Source organism: Phyllostomus hastatus, unplaced genomic scaffold, assembly GCF_019186645.2.
Source record: "Phyllostomus hastatus isolate PE091 unplaced genomic scaffold, TTU_PhHast_1.1 phas_scaffold_1066, whole genome shotgun sequence".
NCBI lineage: Eukaryota > Metazoa > Chordata > Mammalia > Chiroptera > Phyllostomidae > Phyllostomus > Phyllostomus hastatus.
The window spans coordinates 31,232,638-31,252,104 of record NW_025334004.1 but is presented as its reverse complement, the minus strand read 5'-3'; the positions used below and the strand labels follow the sequence as shown (position 1 = coordinate 31,252,104).

Sequence of the window (19,467 nt, the reverse complement as noted above, 5' to 3'; positions counted from 1 at the left end):
CCACTCCCTTCCAGGGCCACTTCCGTGCCTGAATTCTCGACCACCGCCCACCCCCCTTCTCCAGTCTACGCGACAGTCCGCCTAAAGGTCTCCTTCCTGGAGCCCAGCTTCACCTGCCGTTAGGATGGCTTCTCGCCCCGCACCCAGCCTCGCGTGCACAAGCGTCTCAGCGCACCGCCGGGCTGCCCTGTTTCCGTCTTCCTCCCAGGGCTCCGCACCCGCCCCCGCCGGCCGAAGTCAGGCTGCTGCTCGCTGCCTACGCGGATGCCTATTTTTCCCGTCTCCTGTCTTAGGGGGCTGCTGCTTCTATCGGGGACATTCTTTCATAAAGTCCAGCTTACGACCACCCTCTTGTGCTAAGCACCGTGCTAGGACTGCAGACGATGACATAAACGCATGGGCCTCTGCCCTTGAAGACGGCACAGACCAGAGGGGGAGACCGGCAGGTAACACAAACCACGACGACACACAGTGTGATTTCGGAGATGAGAACCACGTGCTGTGGGAGCCGCCCTCCCCCAGCCCCAGTCTCCAGGTTTCCCTGCTTTTATTTCTGATCAGCTACAGCATGTGCGTCTTTCAAAGCAACGAGACCTCACTCGTGGTTCTGTCTGTGCTCGAGGCCCGAGAGGACACCAAAGACGAGGGAGGCGGCGTGCCAGCTCACACGGTGTCCGAGAGCGAAGCCGCCAGGCACAGCTCACGGCGTGAGGCAGGCGTGGTGGGTGGTAAGGGGACCGAGACACGCCGGGGACAGCGGTGGGCAGGGAGACCCTGCGCATGCACGGCGGGGTTTTCAACAGCTGAGGGAGCAGGGGCGGGAGGGACAGACAGAAAAGGCTCTTCGGGGAAGAAAAGCAGAAAGGAAAACGAGCCCCGGAAAAAGCCCCAGACGTCTCGGTGCGGGTCTCCTTGCTGCATCCAGGCTCGAGCCTGGCACACGGGAGCACGTCGCGAATGCTGGGAAACCCGCCTCTCCCCACCCCAGGGAGGTTCCCCAAGAGAAGGTCCCAAAGCACTAGGTGTTATTTCAAACACACAGGCTTTCAAAGCAAGCTTTCAAAACTGAAACTGATTTTAAAAAGGAGGAAAGGTTGGAAAAATAAATCACTTGGATTAAAATAAACAAGGAACTCCTACTTTTACGGCAAGGCCACATGTCTTCACGAAGTGCTGTTCCCCAGGGACCAATCAGGCCTGCTTGTAAATGCCGCTCCCTGCCCATGCAAGCAGCACAAGGCAGCACAAGGCAACACCGGCCAGCTCCCCCGACGGCACTTGCCGTGAGCCCGTTCCGTGAGCCCGTTCTCAGGGCTGCACGCACTCACTTAGCCCTCGACCAGCCCTGTAAAGCAGCGCAACTATGGTCTCCGAAAAGCGCACGGCTGCCTCAGCAAAGCCAGGGCTCGGGGCTGGCAGCTCGGCTCCCGAGAGTACTCTGCCGTTTCCCTCCTTTCCCCGCAGCCTCCCCAAGTCTGCTCTCCCCGCGGCCGGGACTTCCCGGCAGAGCCCCCCCCAGCCAGGGCGGCAGGCACTAGTCCCGTAGCGGGTGGCACGAAGAGGCAGGTCCTATGCTCGCTCCATCAGAGGGTCCCGGAAAGGGTCAGACGACCCCGCTCTGTTTCGTGTTCTGGGTGAACAGGTATCTTCCCCTACTGTCTGTTCACACGCTAGCCTTCTTCTGAATCCGTCAGTGGATGCCTCAATGACGTACGTCTGCTGTTGGTGAGGGACTAACACATTGTCCTATTGAAAAGGCCTCATCTGCACATTAACTCAACTTACTTTTGTCCAAAAACAAGGCCATCTGCTTCTCCAGACCCTCGGGACCCCCCCTTGCGGATTCATCTTCGTACTTTAATGGAATTGGGGTGCTGGGGTCGGCTGCAGGGAGGTCGCTTTCTTTCTTAATGCTGTTATCCACCGATTTCAAACCCTTGAAGAAAAGGAGAAACATCCACTGCACAGGCAGCTGAAGGTCAGCTAGACACTAAATACAAGGAAATACCTGGACCACTGAGCACAGGTAGGAGAATTAATATTGTGAAAACAGACTTTAAAAACACACCTGACTTGAAAGAGTTGGGAAAAACTAATTTTTACTTCACGGTTAGAGAGAAAAAAGTCGCAGCAGAGTGTCACTCAGACCCCCAGGAACCAGTGCTACCTGCGTGCCAGGCACAGGTCTCAGCGGCGCAGCGAGGACGCACCCAGACTCACCTCCAGAACGTAGCTGAGCACCAGCCTGCAGCGCTCCTCCGTGTCGTGGCAAACCGGAAACGCACAGCTGGGCTTCGGAGACAGACACGTGAAACCGTTAATACGCTGCCCATGTGACAAATTCCCCAGCCCTCGGTCCCTGGGACTGCTCAACCTCCATACATCAGAAGTTTCACAATGTGCTTGTGTATTCAGCTTAGTGAGGCTAATCCACTGTTGTAACTGCAAGATTAAACTGATGTAACAAGCATCACCAACACAAATGCTGCTTAACAAAAAGGTTTTCTGGCACACAATGTTGCTTTAAGTACTAAAACTTTAAAAATGACTGTTATGACAAAAAAGTGAACGTGAGCAGTCATGTTTTAGATAAACGTACACCCTGTCTCGCAGGTCAGCTCAACCTGCACTTCGCAGCCCAGTTCCAGCACCGTCCACTCAGCAGTGAGTTGACGAGCAAGTGCCACCAAGGGTCTCCGCACGAGAGCGGCACTAACTACGAGTAAGGGCCTGCCTGGCACTGCGCTGCGGTGTGAGTCCCGCGGGGCCGGGGTTGGCGGCTGCCCTGACAGAGGAGGAGCAGGCACAGGCACAGGCAGAGGTCTGTCCGAGGGCACGTGAGTCAGTGTGGGGGCTGGGGCGCCGGAGCCAGGCCGACTCCACGCCTGGAAACGACACGGAGACGGCGAAGCCAACGGAAGACGCGTGTCTGGGAAAACCACCACGGAGTGCCAGAGACTGACAAAGTCCCGTCTCTGTAAAAACTGTGAACTAACATATCACTGCTTCTTCAATCATCACCTAATTGCTTCATAAGCCCAGAGTCTTGTGTCATAATGCAGTTCCTCAAATACACATCACTTCTGCAGTCAATGATTTGATGTTCAGAACAAGTTTTCACGCCACTGTGGGGTTCAAGCAGGAAGCGCGCTGAAGCTCAGACGGACAGTCAGTGACGTTTCTGCTGCAGCCGGTCCACATCCAACACGTGCCCGAGCCCCGAGAGACACTGCGCCCGTACCTTCGGGGAGCTTTCGCACCACGGAAGAGTGGACACGCACAAGAACCCCAGGTCACCTCCGGGGAAGGAGATGAAAACAGAGCAGGCTTTGGCGAAGCACCATCAGGGAAGGCCTCCTGGAGGAGAGCACGTGTCCGTCAGGACGCAAGGCTTAGAAAAAGGCGCCATGGACCGATCTGGGGAGGGTGCGTTCGGAGCACAAGCAACTGCAGCCGCAGGGGCCGAGATGGGCCACGTGTGAGGGGCAGAGAGACGGCAGCGTGGCGTGGGTGAGCGAGAGGGGAGAGTGCAGAGACAGAAGGTCAGAGACACGGGCAATGTGTTAGGGTGACAGAGGTGTCCCCTAGTAACCTAGTGGGATAAAAAGTTTCCATCTGAACACTGAGTTCCGAGCTCAAATGAAGAGACCATCCGTAAATACGACTGTGCCCCTCTTGCACGGCGACCTGGGCCTGATCCCAGGAGGCTGGACTGGAAAGTCACTGTAACTCAGAAAACGGAAACGCAACCGCACCACCGGGAAAACACGTTCTGCACCACAAGGAGCCTGAAGGGGGGCAGGTGTTGGGGTCTGTGTGGCCCCAAGAAGGCCAGAGGCAGGTCCCGCCTGGGCGACGTGGCTCCACCCCTGAGACAGCACCGCCCTGCAGCGCGGGGACGAGGTGCCAGACCTCTCAGCACACGGACCAACCCTGGGACACGGACGCACCCTGTCCACAGCCACCCTGGGACAACTATAAAACCAAGTTCAGAATTTTTAGAGCCAATGATTGTGAGACCCTGGACCATGAAAGACTTGTGGCAGTAACGCCACCTTCTGAGAGGCTGACTGTGCTCATTGAACCACGTTTCATCACTGGTACCATCTCGATACAAATTTAAACACGCTTACTCTGATCTGATGGATGGACTTGTACTTCTCTGGAACGGACAGTTCTCCAACGGACTTGATTATGGCCACCGCTTTGTTGTCCTCCGGAGGGTCGGAGCTGGTGCTGTAGGACCCGTTCTCGTCGCTGTCTGGCATCTCCTCCTCCTCCTCCTCCTCCTCGCTGTAGCTCTCATCAGAATTCTCATTCAAAGGACACTCTGAACTTTCTTCTTTTTTAGGTTCATCCAGTTGAAAAAGCTCTGAAAGCATGTAATTGGCTGAAGCAATAATCTTATAGAAAGAAAAAAAAAAACGCGTGTGACCATCCTCCAAGCCGAGCAGCCGAGCAGTCTAAAGCAGGGTGAGCCTCATGGCTGCGCTTACACTCCGCGGGGTCTGCCCACGGCTGTCCCCACCGGAGACCGCAGCAGCGTGCGCACAGAGAGGCGCGCCCCACTCGAAGTCACCGGCACTCTAAGCGTGCTCTGCTGAAGTCCACGGGTTGGTGTCTGTTTCCTGAAATCATCCTATCCCCAGCCCTCTCTTTAAAAAAAAAAGAAAGAAAAAAGGTGGCAACTGTATTTCACCGGAGACGAAAGTGCTCACGTGTAGAGTATGTTAACTCTCAGCAAGCGTGTCCTCCCCACCCACTGAGGACACGGCATTCTTCTTCACAAGCTATAAATCAGCAGCAGCTTATCTCGAACAGGCAACTAGTATTTACCACGGAATTTACCGTCCCCAGGGGAAAGCCCCCCACTAGCTTAATGAGGGCGAAGTTGAGCCTGGTGTCCCTTGAAATGGGCACGTACAGATGACTGTCTTTCCCACTCTAATACATGATTCAGTGGTTCGTCATCACCGGCACACAACAGCTGCCACGCCATTTTCCGACTGTCACATAAACTACTCAACATCCACTGACCACCACCACTGCAATTAGATACTGAAGTCACAGCTGCTTTTTTCCTGCAAAAAAGTTTTCTCTTGGTTTGGTCTCTAGAATGATCTTTAAACTGGATGTGGATACAATAAATATCAACTTGAATCGTGTAGTAAAAAGTGTGCATTCTACAGACCCTCTCCGATGTAAACAGGCTGCAGCCGGCCTTCCACCAAACACCACAGCGGTCAGACCCAGACAGCGAGGGGTGCGGTGAACTTGCGGGCCACGGCGGAGGGACTTCGTAGAGAGACGCGTTTATTACTGTATGCTGAAGTAGGGAAGGCGAGCCTGGTTTTTGCTAACAGCGATCAGCAAGGTCCATTTGTGTAAACAGATCTTAAGATACTGTGAAGTAGGTTTCCATCTCCAAGCAGTGATAAAACAAAGGGGGAAAGAGCACTCGCCACGAGTTCTACACTTGCAGGACAGTGCTGTTCAAGAAGAATGCGACGTGAGTCACATACGAAGCTTTAAATAGTCTGGTGGCCACATTAAATATCCAGTGAGAGTCAATAATGTGTTTGACTCAACAAACACATAACATGCACACACACACAATCTTCAAAATTCAGTGAGCGTTCTGGACTTACAGTGCACCTCAATTCAGAGCGAGCGCGTTTCCAGGGCCTGACGGCCCCGCCCGGCCCCCGGCCCCCAGCCCCACCCCGGGTGGGGCAGCCCTCACGCCCAGACCGCTTTCCCGGGCCGTGTTCCCACAGAGCACGGGACGCTCATCTCACCTGGGGGTGTCTGCTCTTGTCCAGCAATTTAAGGCAGTTGAGAAGCAATGTCCTGATAGTCCCATAGTGTTTCTTATTTTGATTCTTCTTCATCATCATGTTGCAAGCAACCCTACAAAAAAAGTTTACACCAACTGTGCTCCCCATTTACCATTCTCTGCAAGACTGCAATCTAGGCTCACCCCTCTCTCCTCCCGACAGAGGGAGGGCCCGAGGAAACACCAGACACTGCACCCCCCAGCCCCGCGAGTGTATCTTGGCACAGTCGCTGTGCGTGTGTGCACACGTACACACACACACACATACAGGTTTTGTTTTCCAAGCTGTGAAGACCTGACAGGCATTTAAAAGCCCTGGCTTGGCCAGTGTGGCTGTACACTGCATTTTACAAACGCTACCTCTTCCCCTTCACGTCTGACAGCACTCACTTGTATAGGAGAATGGCCACCGGCATCGTGAACGGGTTTTGGTATTTGTCTTCAGTCTCTTCACAGAGGGTAGTGAGGTCGTAGAGCTTCACTATGTCACTGCCACTCGCTGAAAACAGACAAACAAACAAATAAACCTCACTTTATACCAGTCCCTCAAATAGATTATTATTTACTCAAGAACTGGCTCACCTTTAAACAGCCAATAGGTATGTCCCTCTTTGGTACAATTAGATTTCAGAAATGACAAAATATTCTGGGCAATGTCTTTTATGACTTTAGTAGAAAAATTAGAGTTTTCCAAATCAGGAATCTCTTCCGTCTTTATCATTTCGTACTTCTGTAAAACACAGACGGAAGGCAGTTTCAGAGGAAACTTAGGCAGCAACGCTTCTTATTAAAAAGCAAGCACACACACAACCCCGCAGGCAGGAGGCCCATGCAGCACGGACAAGAAGTCACCAGCGGTTTCCCGCCTGGCCTCTGCCCCTGCCTTCCGGAGGAACCCGACCCACCCGCGGCAGCGCTGCTGCTTCACCCCGGAGTGGTCTCCGAGGAGCAGCCCCAGCAGACCGGGCTGCACAAGCGCAGGCACGGTCTCGTCTCTGCGCTCACCCGAGCGAGCCCCGCAGCACCCCCTTCTAGTCCGTCCACCCCAGCGGCTCTCTGCGGGGAGAGGGCACCCGAAGGCGGACTCCACCCAGTGAGCGGAGACGCTTCCCCCAGGAGACACTCCTTTTGCCCTCCAGCTGTGCGCGCTACTGCTTTCCGGGAACGGAGCACGTGGGGGGGGGGGGCGGGGGCAACAGCGAGGATGAAGGCTGTGTGCCCCTGACCACCGCCGTCCTTAAAGCACCCCCTGCTCTCTCCCAGCTCGGCTCCCGCTCACACTTCCCGAACCCCCTCTCCCATCTGCGGGAGTGCTCCAGCGCCAGAAACTCCACGTCAGTCAGGACACAGGACCAAACCTAGTCCCCTAGGGTTTGCATCCCTCGTGGCCCTTCCAGAGCTCTCCTGGAGTTCGCCCGGCACCATCGGGCGCTCCTCCCCGTCTGGGAACCGCCCCCTGACCCGTGGGGAAAGGCTCCGTGCCGAGGGAAGCAGACTCCCTCGGTGGTGAGCTCTAACAGGGTCTACCCGTCTTCTCTAACGCCTGCAGTCAAAAAGCTCAGCGGCACTTCAACGCTTTCCTCGGCCAAAACCCAGGACACTGGACGAAGCCAACCCACCGTCCCCCTCTCAGACGCAACACGACCACGGTTCCAGCCCCCGAGCCGAGCCGAGCGCTGGAGTCAAGTCCCTTGGACGCTTCCCCTCTCCTCACCCGGGGCCTCTCGGTCAACGCCGCCATCAGGGTGATGGTGTCACCGCGGTTCCCGACCAAGGGTGCAAGTCAGATTCGTCCACGAAGCCCCGCCCCTTCTACATCACTGCGGCCCGAGCGAGGTGGGTTTTCAAGGCACCCACGAGGGGCTCTGATGCACACTGCAGCCCCTGGGCTGCAGCCACTAACAACGGTTAAAAGTGTGTCCTTGGTCGGGGACGGGTTCAAATACTGGCACCACCACTGACCAGCAATGTGGCTCTGGGTGACTCACTTGAACCCCGAGTCTCCCTCTCCCTCCAACGGGAATAAAGGTACATGGGCAGCTAAGAGCTGATGCGATCATCAAATAAGGCAATGCCTGTAAAGCACTTAGCAAAGCGCTTGGGACAAAATGCACGCAATGAACACTAGCCATGATGACCTGTCAGTTCTTCGCAAGTGTGAGGGCCTCGTGCACCGACAGCCTGGGCTATGGCGTCACTTCTGAAAGCAGTGCACACCTGACCTGTCCTCGTCTCCAATCCTGCTGACCTGTCCTGCACGCATGCCACCCTCAAATGAACATCCCGACACAGGAGCCCCCGTCCCAGACACAGAGATTCCCCTGACTCCAGGGCACCAACCGAACCGAGTCCACCCTCCTTGGCTCAGCAAGACTCCCTGCCGTCTGCCTAGGACTCTGCCAGTCTCCCCGCCGTTCTGCTGCAGGGGTCTTCCCTCGCTGTTCCCTCACTGGTGTACCGTCGACCCCTCGTTTCTATCACGCGTCTTTGAAATCCACCTCTTATTTTCCGGAACGCTATCTGTCATTCGAGATCAAGTTAGGATGCCACTTCCTCCACAAAGCCTGCCTTCCAGATCGGGACAGAAGGGACCCACCCTTATAAAAGCATCCACGCTCCGTGTATCACACTTCCAACACTTAACCCGCCACTTCCCACTCTCTCTGCACATCGTTACCCCCCACGAGGTGCCTTTCTGAGCGATGACCACACTTGGTTGTCTGTTCCCCCCAACATTCACCACGGGAACAAAGCGCCTCAGAAGCAGACACGCCCAACAGCAACGTGCTCCACAAACTGTGCACCGTGTGCCACGGGCACCGTGGCCTTTCCCTGACCCTCGCACGCACGCACCGAGCTGCACAAACACCTCCCCCACACGGACGCTGCCAAGTAACTAGTCGGGGTAGCGGGCTTCACAGCTGGAGTTCTGTGGCTCCAGATGTGGGTTTAGGGCTTTCATGACCTTCTCAAGAGTCACCTGTAAAATTACACTCCTATAACGTCTAGAATTCTATCAACAACTCAACTGGGAAAATACCCAAGTTTCAGTTTATTCAAGCTGTCTTCCTTGTCAAAAATACGCCTTGGATTTTGAGGGCCGTAAAAACCTCGCCGAGGTGCCCTCGGCACCAGTTTGCCCTTGAGAGGTTAGAAAACTCACTCTGTATCTTACCTGTACAATTCCATTTACATGAAAACACATCACAAGCTCTGGCACATTGCATATCAAGTTGTCCAACCAATAGTCAATTCCAGTTAGCACATTAATTGGTTTGTTGTTATCCCTAAAAATATACATTTCTAGTGTTATTTGGTTTAATTGAGACGTTCCATAATGAATGATCTGAGACGCATGTCTCCTGTTTAACTATGGTACCCTATGCTCCCTAGATGGGAAATGCCGTGAGCTTCCTTGGCTTGGCTGGCGAGATGAGCACGCGCAGCTCCCGTGCTGTGTTACATTTAACATCGGTTCATGAGCTCTGCCTGCATTTCTAACTGGGGTCCGTACGGCTTCCGTAGGGACAGAGGGAAGCCGGCAGCAGACGGCCGTGGGCCTCCCGCACGCCCCTCAAACCAGCTGAGGGGCAGGCCGCCCGCCGCGCGTGGCCATGCCCGAGTGAGAACCCATGTCGGCTACCGTGCTCACACAGGTGGTGCAGGGAGAACAGCGCTCACAGGGGGCGGGAAGCCGGAAAACCACCTCCCTCGCTGATCAGATAAACCCACGACACTCGCACACGCTGCAGACTCAGACCTGAGACGAGGCCGGGGCAACAGAGCTCTGACTCCGTCCACCAGGGACCGTACCGAAACCCCAGCTACCGGGCTGTCGGCACTGGCTGCTAACAGCTCCTTTCTTGTTACCGTGCCGACTCGACTGGCGAGGGCAGGGCAGGGCTCAAACACCTGGAGAGGGCAGTGGCGGCCCGGCAGACGGGTGCGAGCAGGACGGGACGGGGACTGGAAAGGAACCCGTGTGCGGCTTACCTGAGGCGCAAGCTGACTGCGGGGTACCTGCCTCCCCCGAATATGGGCATGTTGGAGCCCACCAGCATGTGTATGTCTTCGAACGTCCACAGAATGTTCCGCACAAAGTCATTTTTAAGACCCTTTGGTGTAAAACAGGCAGGATTACTACATGATGCACAGGAGCTCCGTCATTCCCCCCGTGACCCCCGGAAAGACCAGAGAAGGGGAAAGACAAAGGAGACAAAGGAAGTTAATGAGACAGCCTGTGAGATCAGAGGTATTTCGAGAGCAACTTCCGGGATGGAGTAGGTTTTTCCCTACGAAGTCCCACGGAGACTAGCTCCTAGGTCACGAAGCAGGCTGCGGACAGCGTCGGCGCGGGCGGCGCGGCAGGCATACCTGACTGTTCTCCCCGTCATTGAACAGAGTGGTCAGGTTTTGCTCTTTGGGCGCCGAGGCCACGTGCCCCACTATGCATGAGGGTTCAAGAGGCTCACCTCCCTGTGGAAAGTGCAAGGACAGGAGTGACTCTGCTGCCGGGGCTTCTGGTGCGCCGCCTGCCGCTGAAGAGCCTCCCGCAGCGCTCACGGCCGACGCCTCTGGCCGGCCTCCCCCCGCCCCCCCCCCCCCGACTCTGCTCAGGGCACAGGGCACTGCCGGGGCTCCGGTCGCCGTGACCCACGTCCCTCGCAACCATCACTCACAGCTACTATACTGGGCTCATCACATTGGGTCTCACTCAAAAACAGGCTCAAGATTATTTTACTTTCAAAGTTTTAAGCTTTTCTCCTTTTGGGGTGAGTTTCAATACCCGTGCTCTTTAGCGCGCCCCACCCCTGCGAAATCAAACTGCTCCTAAGAACCCCCTGCCCCACTTTCGAGACCCCCATCGTGGTCACAGCCGTCTGCATCTGTTGTCAGTGTGCGCCACAGAACGCGGTCCTGGGACACCCCAGAGTGAGCTGTGACAGACGCTGCTGGCCGCAGACTTGCTTTGGGGTAACGAAGCCGAGTACTGTTAAAAAAGCCTCTGCCGGGTCCCGCAGCAGACAGATCTCTACCTCACCTGTGCGACCCGACGTCCTCAAGTGCCCTGAATCCCAGAACTCCTACTCCTCATGCAGTCCGTGCAACAGCTTTGGAAAACTCTCCCAGAAAAGGGGACTTGTGACAACGGGTAAACTGAGTGGTGACTCAATTTTCCGATGATTAGGGCAGCTGCCACTAAGAAGCATGAACTCTTCACGTCAGTGCCAGAGCAGCCCCCAAATGAGTGTGCGCATGTGGACACTGCTTTGCCCGTGAACTCTCACCTCCGCCCACGCGTGTACAAAGAGGCTTACGACTGACTGCCTGTGAAGGAGTGCACGCGACTCCAAGGCCGGGCTGCACATGTAATGTCCAGTGCTTCTGCTGCATCCTGACCGCTTAAAGGGCCCTAACGGAGCTTCCAACTTTTTTACTATTTATTTACACGGCCCAGTTATTAACCTGCGGGCCAACTCCCAAAATCCTACTTGCCAGGTGGATGCTTTAGCGGGTCTGGGCTCCAGGCTATGACGCCCCAACTAAAGGTCTGCCTGGCTCTAAGACCACACTAAAGACGCCTATGTCACCGATCACTGCTTAACCCAGGCCTTGAACTAGCAGTCTTGGTTTGGGGAACAAGAATTCATGAGGTGCTGGCTTGCAAACAAAAATAAATCTCTAAAAGCTAAAATTCAGGCCATATAACATGTTATGAAAATAATATGCAAAAGATTATTTTGCTGGCAAGCCAGCTCTTCCCGGGAACATGCCATTGCTAAGACCACCCGACCGCTCTGGGGCCCTTGTAAACGTGGGGAGGACATGGGCACGGCAGAGGATGGCGCTACGACAGGCCCCTGCAGTCACCAGGGTCAGCGTTTGAGCCCCAGCTGGGCCTCCGCCAGCTGTGTGGCCGCGGACAAACGTCTGCTCGTTGCTCATCGGTAAGAGCTTCAGTGGGCTCGTCTGTGAAACGATAGCATCCACACCTGACACATGTGCAGCTCTGAGGATGAGAAAACGGTGCACACACACGCGCACACACACTATGAAGCACATGGCGAGAGGCATCAATGAGGGGCAGTTTACTGCCTCCACGTGCCAGTCTACATGTGATCACCACACGAGGCGAGAAGAGAATGGGGGAGGGGAGATGGGCGGAAGGAGCCTGGTGTTTGTTTCTATGGTGAGTCTCTCGTAATGTGTGGGTTTTGAAGTCAGGGAAGACTGGAAAGTTTTTAAAAACTCCTTCGGTGAAATATAACCACATACAGGAGAGCATGTAAAACAAATAACACAGCCTAATGACAAAGCACAAAGCACACAGCACACGCCAGTGTCCCCAGTCCCCACGTCTCGACCTGGGAGCCCCCAAGTCCCTTCTCACTCACGCCCCCCCCCCCCCCGCCCCCAGTGGCCACCACTGCACCAGCCTGCACGCCAACTCCTTGCTTCCTTCTCCTCAGCTTTTCCCGACTTGGGAAAAACATGAACTCATTCCACAGTCTAGTGAGATTTCTCCATCTTAAAACCTACGAAAACTACAACCAAGGTAAATGTATTTGCTTCCTTGTAACCCTATAATTTGTAAAGACATAAACAACCCGGATGAGTAATTTTCACTTCGTGAGAACAATTTACCAAGTTAAAGATTGTATTCTTATCTTCTTAGAGTTTGTCCATCTATCTTCCTTGAAAACAGACATGTATAATTCACACCGACGGGATTCTTTCTTTCTTTGATAGCAACGACAATGAAGTTAAACAAGCAATAAGAAGAAACCAAGAACATAAGGGAAAACAGACCGTATTCTACTCTTTTCCGTTCTAAAAGCTTTATAAGGTCGATGTGGGTTAAAGTCTCAGGAACTTCACCCAGAAAACCTTAAGGGTGATTTTAGGCCTAACAATCTGACTACAAGTTAAAGTCGGCATTTCGATCACAAACAAGTCTGAGGCGATACTTGAGAGGCACTTACTCCACATCCGATGGTTAAAACACACTGCATCACTACATTCATTGTGTATTACAACACTCACGACTTTAAGGAGATAACCAGTATTAATAATCATGATGGTGAGCTATTTTAAATGCTGATACAATTTTTACATATTTTGATTTAATTAAAAAAACCTGATCTAGCCATTGACATCTCTTGTACATTGCTCTTGAAAAACTGAAAGTACCGTTTTCTGACTGTGAGCCATGAAGTGACAGAGTAACTCTTACTCCCGTTTGTGTATTTTTACTAGCAAGAGAACTGGTTTGTCTCCACAAACGCGTCCACGGAAGCAGCCCCTCGGCGCGGACTCACCTGGCTGGACGCGCCGGGATCCTCGGAGACGGAGGCAGGCATGTCGAAGGGGGCGGGCCACGAGGCCCCGTCCGCGTCCTGGGTCTGGTCGGAGCCTGGAGGGTCCTGCTGCCCCGCGGCGGGCGGGACGGGCTGCGCAGCCCCATCACCGTTGATACTGGCCACGTGGGAGACAGAGCGCATCACACTGCTGCCCGAGCGAGGCTCGTGCGAGCTGACTACTTTTTAGAAACTAGACTGTGATCAAACGTAAGTCTTATTTTTTTAAAAAAAGATAAGACACCGAACTGTCAACAATACCATAGTGGCAGACCTTAAATTATTATTGTTACTGGCTTCAGATTAAATTTCCGATCAGAATTTAATTTTCCTTTCACGATAAGACGAACAAGCAGCGGAGTACCTGTAGTACAGAAACTTGGAGAGAATGGCCTTCTGGTGCCAGTGCTCTTTGCTCTTCTTCTTCCGCTGCCACTTCTGGTCGATGAGCCTTTGGTAGAACTCCTTCAGCCACGTCCAGTCCCCGGTCTGAAAAACAGAAGATGCTGAGGAACGCGTCAAAACCGTCTGTTACCTATTACTCTTTTACAGGAAAGACTTTTTGTTTTTTAAATACTATTTCCTAAATACATACCCAAGCACTTATCTTTCCAGAGTCCATTCCTGTCGCTTCTTCTAGAAAATCTCCCTGTCCTTCCCTGTCTCCCCCGCTCCCTAAGCCAGGAGAGCAGAGGTGACCCTTCTCCGTAACATCCGCTCCGGCGCCTGGAGAAGCCCCACTGTGCGCAGTGTGCTGCAATGGTGTGTGTGTGTGTGTGTGTGTGTGTGTGTGTGTGTGTGTAACACCAAAGCTGGAAGCAGCCAGGAAGCAAGAACCACTGTCAACCCGAGACCTGCCCAGCAGCGAGCACACACGTGTCAGACTGAACGGAACTGCGGTCTTTGTGAAGGGACAGACTCGACTTTAAATGCCGATCAGATCACAGTCACTCATCTTCCTGCACCGAAGCACCGCAGGAACCGTCTTTGAAGAACAGCCTACGGGACTGGCAGAGCCGTGAACTACTGGCGGGGAACAGCCCATGAAGAGCTAAGCACAGCAATGGGGAGTGAGCCTTGGGGACAGCAACAGGGAGCTTTTTCACAACAGGTCCGTCGTCGGTGTCTGGGGGGAAGACGTCGTTTACCAACACTGATCGAGAATCTCTGCTCTTAACAAAACCTGTTCATTCTAACAACTATGGACTTGTAGGAATTGTAATATTTCTCACACCTCCTGGCAGTCCTATTGCTTGAGGATCTCCTTAAGGGAGACATCACAGCGCTTTCCAAAAGTTTAAACTAGCCCCTTTAATTTCAGAATTCTCACAACTTTCTTCATTGGCGTCATTATTTCTCTTGCAAGAATCCTGGCTATCAGTATCAGTAAGTTTCTTGCCAATTCTCTTCCCTATTTTTTACCAAAGCTTTTTTTTATTATCAGTGAAACTTCTCATTTCTCAGTTGCTGAAGCCCTCAATTACGTTTCCACTTCGACCTTTCTTTGAAACAATCACATTTCTAGCCCTTAAGTTGTTAATGCTTTTCGGGTGGTTTTCCACCAAAAGTGGTACCTGCGACGACCTCATGAAGAGCTCCTGAATGTCCAGCTCGTCCAACAGGAGAGTCCTGCCCACGCGGTGCACGGCCATGCTCACGTGGGACTTGCTATAGGGGATCTTCAGGAGCTTTTTTATGTTCTCAAAAAATGAAGAGGAAAAAAGAGTTTAGAAAGATGTTTGTAGTGTGATTCAGGATCTTTCCATTTTAATGTCATTCAATTTTAAAGCATAATAAACCTTATTTACCTAAGGTTATACAAACTGTGCTTTACACGAAGAGCTAAATACAAACCTAAAGACAGACCTTCAAAACTTCAATCACCCGCACTTTACAAGTCATACTGTGTCAACCTAACTGATGGTCACAGGTGCAGTTTTGCAGGCAAGAATCTCCTGAAGTTAAGTGATAGGTCACACTCGCACTGACCTAGGATTTTAGCATATCAGATAAAACTGACCAACTAAGGAGCGATAGATCTTGCTAGAAGCAGCATTTCTAATTCTCAACTGGTAACATACGAAATCATCCCAAACATTCTCATCACTTGTAACTGCTGGTTTTATATTAGCATTGCAACCGCTGCCAGTGTTTTGGGGGCTGTTCCTTCCTCTCTGAAGAAAGGAGGTGTGCTCAGGAGTGTTACTCTAATGACCAAGAAGGCATTCGGCAAGCACAGAGCTGTCTAATTTCATCACCAGTTTTGCAGGACCACAGAGCAGAGCACGCTGTGAGTGCCCCGCACAGGTGCCCCGACCCCTCTGCCCCCCCCAGTAAGGACACTCACCTCCGAGTCCGAGACGACGTCCACATCGTTCCCCACGGAATCGATGAAGTCGTACGCCATCCCAAAGCTAAAGGGGGGAAAAAGGCCGTGAAGGTCACGCGCACAGTGACGCAGGCAGAGTTAGTCACAGAACACTGTCGTTCGCCCTTCTAGGCTGCACAACTGCCACATTCTGGCAACTCCGACATCCGTGAGCCTGCCACCAGTCTGGTCAACTAGGTTTTCCTTCTCAAAGGTACATAAAATAACAGTGTGATGTATAAACAATGGCACCTTAGACTTGATAAAGTAAAGTAATAATCATTAGGAGCAATTCACAGAAATATCTAGAATAAAAACAATGAAAATTACGGTACTTCCATTGTGTAACCACAAGCCTCAAAAAATCTCCAAGAGAAATCAGTTCAAGATGTTACTCTTTTTAGGTGGGAAGGTCAGAAAAACATTTAACAGTATTTCAGTCTTTGAGACTGTGTTCCAAGTAATACACAATGCTACTCTTTTAAAATACACATCAAAAAAAGTGCACCTGACCCCAATTCAGCAGAAGGAGAAAAAAAATGTGCCAGACGCCACGTGAGGCTCGTGTACGCTCTGCACGCCTGACGGGCACCTGCCGGCAGCGGTTTTCAGTGAGCCAACGGCCGGGAGCGGGACGCGGGCCCAGGACCACCGCCCCCCCGCCACCCGTCACAGCATGCTCTGATTACCCAACCCTCCCGCGCTTCGGGTTTGCCTTGTGCAAAGTGGCCAACAGTGCCTAACTCAGAGGCTTACTGTTAGAATTAAGTGACATCAACATGTAGAGTACTTAACCCAATGTATGCAGTCAATATAATCACCATTTACGTCACTCCTAACATTTCGTGGTGTTCACACATCATAATTAAGCCATTCTTCTGAAAGGAGACACATGGACCATTTCCAACTTTTTGCTGGTAGAAATTTCGCTACAGACAACGACATCTGCGAGCATAACCTTCACCTGGAGCGGCATCAGGAGGGCTCCCACGGCACCGGCTCCGAAGGCACTCGCGTACTCACTCACTCACTCACGGCGCCTGCGGTGCGCCGTGTGGAGACCCTGCAGGCTCGACCACCGGGAGGACCGCGGACAGCCCCCCGCACGCACTGGCCTACAAGACTACGGGTGCTCACGCTCTGGTCTCATGAGACCCCGGGCTGCTCTCTCATTCCGACGCACCGACAAAGTGTCCAAGTCAAGGTACGAGGCACCCAGCTCGCTGGATCCCTACCTCAGGCGCTTCCAGACCAGACTACCCAGGCCAGACCACGGAAATGCCCCAGGGCAGATGAGGCACCTTCGGTGGCTTTCCCCCCCAGGCGTCCCCTCAACTCTCTGCGGTCACACATTCCAGAGATAAGTAAACTGGCTAAAAATAAAACACCTGATTGAACTTTAGAGGTCAAAATTCAGCTTTGACAACAAGGTGATGCAGACTTGAGAGAAGCATGTGCAACCACTATCTTCATGTTATATAACCCGATCGGCAGCGGAAAAACAGGGCTCTGAAAGTCCCATCGACGAGCACTACGAGTTAAACGGAAAAGCAAGCGCCAGAGTTCAGTGGGGAGCAGGGCTTGGGGGCAGCAGTGAAAGTACCGCTGACTGACCCTGACCGGAGTGGCTCCGCTGGGCCCACGAAGCCAAGCGCAGCTGGGGTGATGCCCGGTCTGGGCACATCCTGGGTATGGGGCGGGTTCCAGAGGCAACCAGTCGATGTTTCCCTCTCTAAAAGTAAATTTTTTTTTTAAATCTTAAAAAAAGGAAGCAACACACAAACACTGATTGACACTTACCTTGAAAACGGCTTGCTCTTCTTACTGTTGCCAAGAATGGTGGTTCCTGCCGGCCCGAGCTTGGCGCTCTCTCGCAACCAGTTGGCAGGTGGGAGTTTCAAGTCTGTCTTCTCCTCGAGGCGCGCGAACGCGGCCCGAGGAGGGGCGGAGGAGTACTTCACCACCGCGCGGCTCTTCACTTCGCTGCCCCCGAGACACAGAGCTGACCCCTAGACAGCACGCGGAACGGAACTTCCATGAGCACCCCCGAGGTCGAAGAGAACCCCACCTTCTTACAGGAAGACAACAAGGACCCACGCACGACATCAGGCTTCCCCAGGATGTACGTCACATGCTACTAATAGCACTGACACATGGGAGCATAATCTGTCACATTTAATTAGCTCTTCTTTTTTTTTTTTAGCCAAACTGTTTCAAAGATACAACATAAGTCACGCAGTAGGATGGTTACAGTGATGACCAGCTGGGAAGCAGGCCGGCCAATCTACCTTTTCGACGTTATTCACAGAAAGCGGGGAAGCGGGAACCAGCGAGAGTCAACACTGGTGTCAACTAAATGCCACGTTCGGTCAAACCTCCATCCAGGATCAAACACGTATTTTAATTCAACACCACACACCATTTAGAGAGCAGCTTGTGGCAAGACAGGGGCTCTGGGTGGGCAGACGTTTAGTACTTAATCCTCTGACGCTCTGGGCGGCGGCCCTGGGGGCTCCCCCCAGCCGCCACTCGCACCCCCTCCCCGCAAGCCCAGGGGCGCGCCCACGACGCCCTGCCCTCCTCTCCCGCAGTCCCCGGCTAACACTGAGCATCCTCCAGGCGTGCCCGGTCCCGCTCCCCGAAACCCTCTCGTCTCCCTCCCTCCTCGACGGCTGGGCCACACTTCGGAAGCACGTAGTGCTTACACGCACGAGCCTTGACGGCAGAGGAAGCGTCTAGATCACCGATCGGTTACCCTGGGGGTAACCAGGGCAGCCAGGGTAGCTTCTGACACAGGTGACTTGCAAGTAAATGCCTGGATGCCGGACGACGGGCACACAGACGCAAGCCCCGTTTTCGGGGGGCTGCCGCCGGGGAGGCTCGGAAAAAGCGCCCGAGGCCGCCGGGAACCGTGACATCTCTCTCCCCGGAGGAACGGGCCCGCAGCCCCGGAGTCCCGCAGTCACGCCCCGCGGACTCACCTGTGCAGAAGGTTCCTCAGCCTCTCCCGGGGGCAGCAGGCTGAGTCCTCCGCGAGCCGTGGCCCCGGCCGGCGGAGCGTCGGCCCCGGCCTCCTTGGAGTCCCCCATCACCTCGGGCCGGAGAAGGCGAGGCGAAGCAGGACCCAAGTCGCCGCGACGGGAACCCGGGCCCACCTACACGGCCGCACAGCAGAGAAGGCGCCAGGAACGCCCCAAAGACGCCCCAGAAACGCCCCTCGCACCGCACTTCCGGTCTCTCGCAGGAAGAAATAACTGTGGCACGCCCAAATCTCGCGAGCTTTGTGCCCGAGGCCCGGCCCGGCTTCTCCCCGGGGCAGCCACCTTCGCGGCCAGGCGGGAGCTGTAGTGCGCCTGCGCCTTCAGAGCCTCCCTGGAAAGCCACTTCTCGCGGTATCTGACTTTTACGCTCCGCCCCTTGCGCAGGGTTGGTCTTTGTTGGCAAACAGCTCTTGGCACTTGGGCCGCGGGCACGTCGGTGTCGCCGGGGTTCTCGCTGCGTGGGCGGGGACCGCTGCTGTCCGTTATATAAAGTAGTGCAATGTTAGCAGTCTTCTCTCCCCGGCCTCAGTGCGTCCTCGGTGCACAAACGGGCTCACGAAGACGTGCCCCGATGAGGGGCATTCAAGCCTCGAGCCCGCCCCGCCTGGGTGTCCTGTCCCCGCATCACAATGCCCGGGTGGCCCGCAGTCCCGGGAGCAGGAGCGGCGGCCGGGCTTCAGAGGCGGTGGTCCCTCCACAAGGTTTTCGTGGCCAGGTGCCGCGATCGCAGCATCTTCCGAGAGCCCGCGGTTTGGCTGGCCCCGGGCACTAGCCACGGGCGTTGCGGGTGGTCCAGGAAACACCCGGGGGCACATTCTGATGCCGCGGGCCTGGGACGAGCCTGAGCGTCTGCGTTTCTATCAG

The 19,467-nt window shown here is 54.1% G+C and overlaps 1 protein-coding gene across 2 annotated transcripts in view; it reads right to left on the bottom strand.

Moving 5' to 3' along the window:
* Nucleotides 1–18,780, bottom strand: part of EDRF1 (erythroid differentiation regulatory factor 1) — a 31,878-nt gene extending 13,098 nt beyond the window's left edge. For both annotated transcript variants that reach the window (XM_045854429.1, XM_045854430.1), the window contains exons 1-15: nucleotides 18,544–18,780; nucleotides 17,363–17,571; nucleotides 15,542–15,608; nucleotides 14,769–14,894; nucleotides 13,559–13,683; nucleotides 13,156–13,312; nucleotides 10,211–10,312; nucleotides 9,830–9,951; nucleotides 9,012–9,123; nucleotides 6,419–6,566; nucleotides 6,227–6,335; nucleotides 5,799–5,910; nucleotides 4,134–4,403; nucleotides 2,221–2,292; nucleotides 1,786–1,936 (exon numbers count right to left, since the gene is read on the bottom strand). In XM_045854429.1, the coding sequence (XP_045710385.1) occupies nucleotides 1,786–1,936; nucleotides 2,221–2,292; nucleotides 4,134–4,403; nucleotides 5,799–5,910; nucleotides 6,227–6,335; nucleotides 6,419–6,566; nucleotides 9,012–9,123; nucleotides 9,830–9,951; nucleotides 10,211–10,312; nucleotides 13,156–13,312; nucleotides 13,559–13,683; nucleotides 14,769–14,894; nucleotides 15,542–15,608; nucleotides 17,363–17,571; nucleotides 18,544–18,651 (1,990 nt within the window). In that variant the 5' untranslated portion in view covers nucleotides 18,652–18,780. The remainder of the gene's footprint in view (nucleotides 1–1,785; nucleotides 1,937–2,220; nucleotides 2,293–4,133; nucleotides 4,404–5,798; nucleotides 5,911–6,226; nucleotides 6,336–6,418; nucleotides 6,567–9,011; nucleotides 9,124–9,829; nucleotides 9,952–10,210; nucleotides 10,313–13,155; nucleotides 13,313–13,558; nucleotides 13,684–14,768; nucleotides 14,895–15,541; nucleotides 15,609–17,362; nucleotides 17,572–18,543) is intronic.
* Nucleotides 18,781–19,467: the final 687 nt, after the last annotated feature.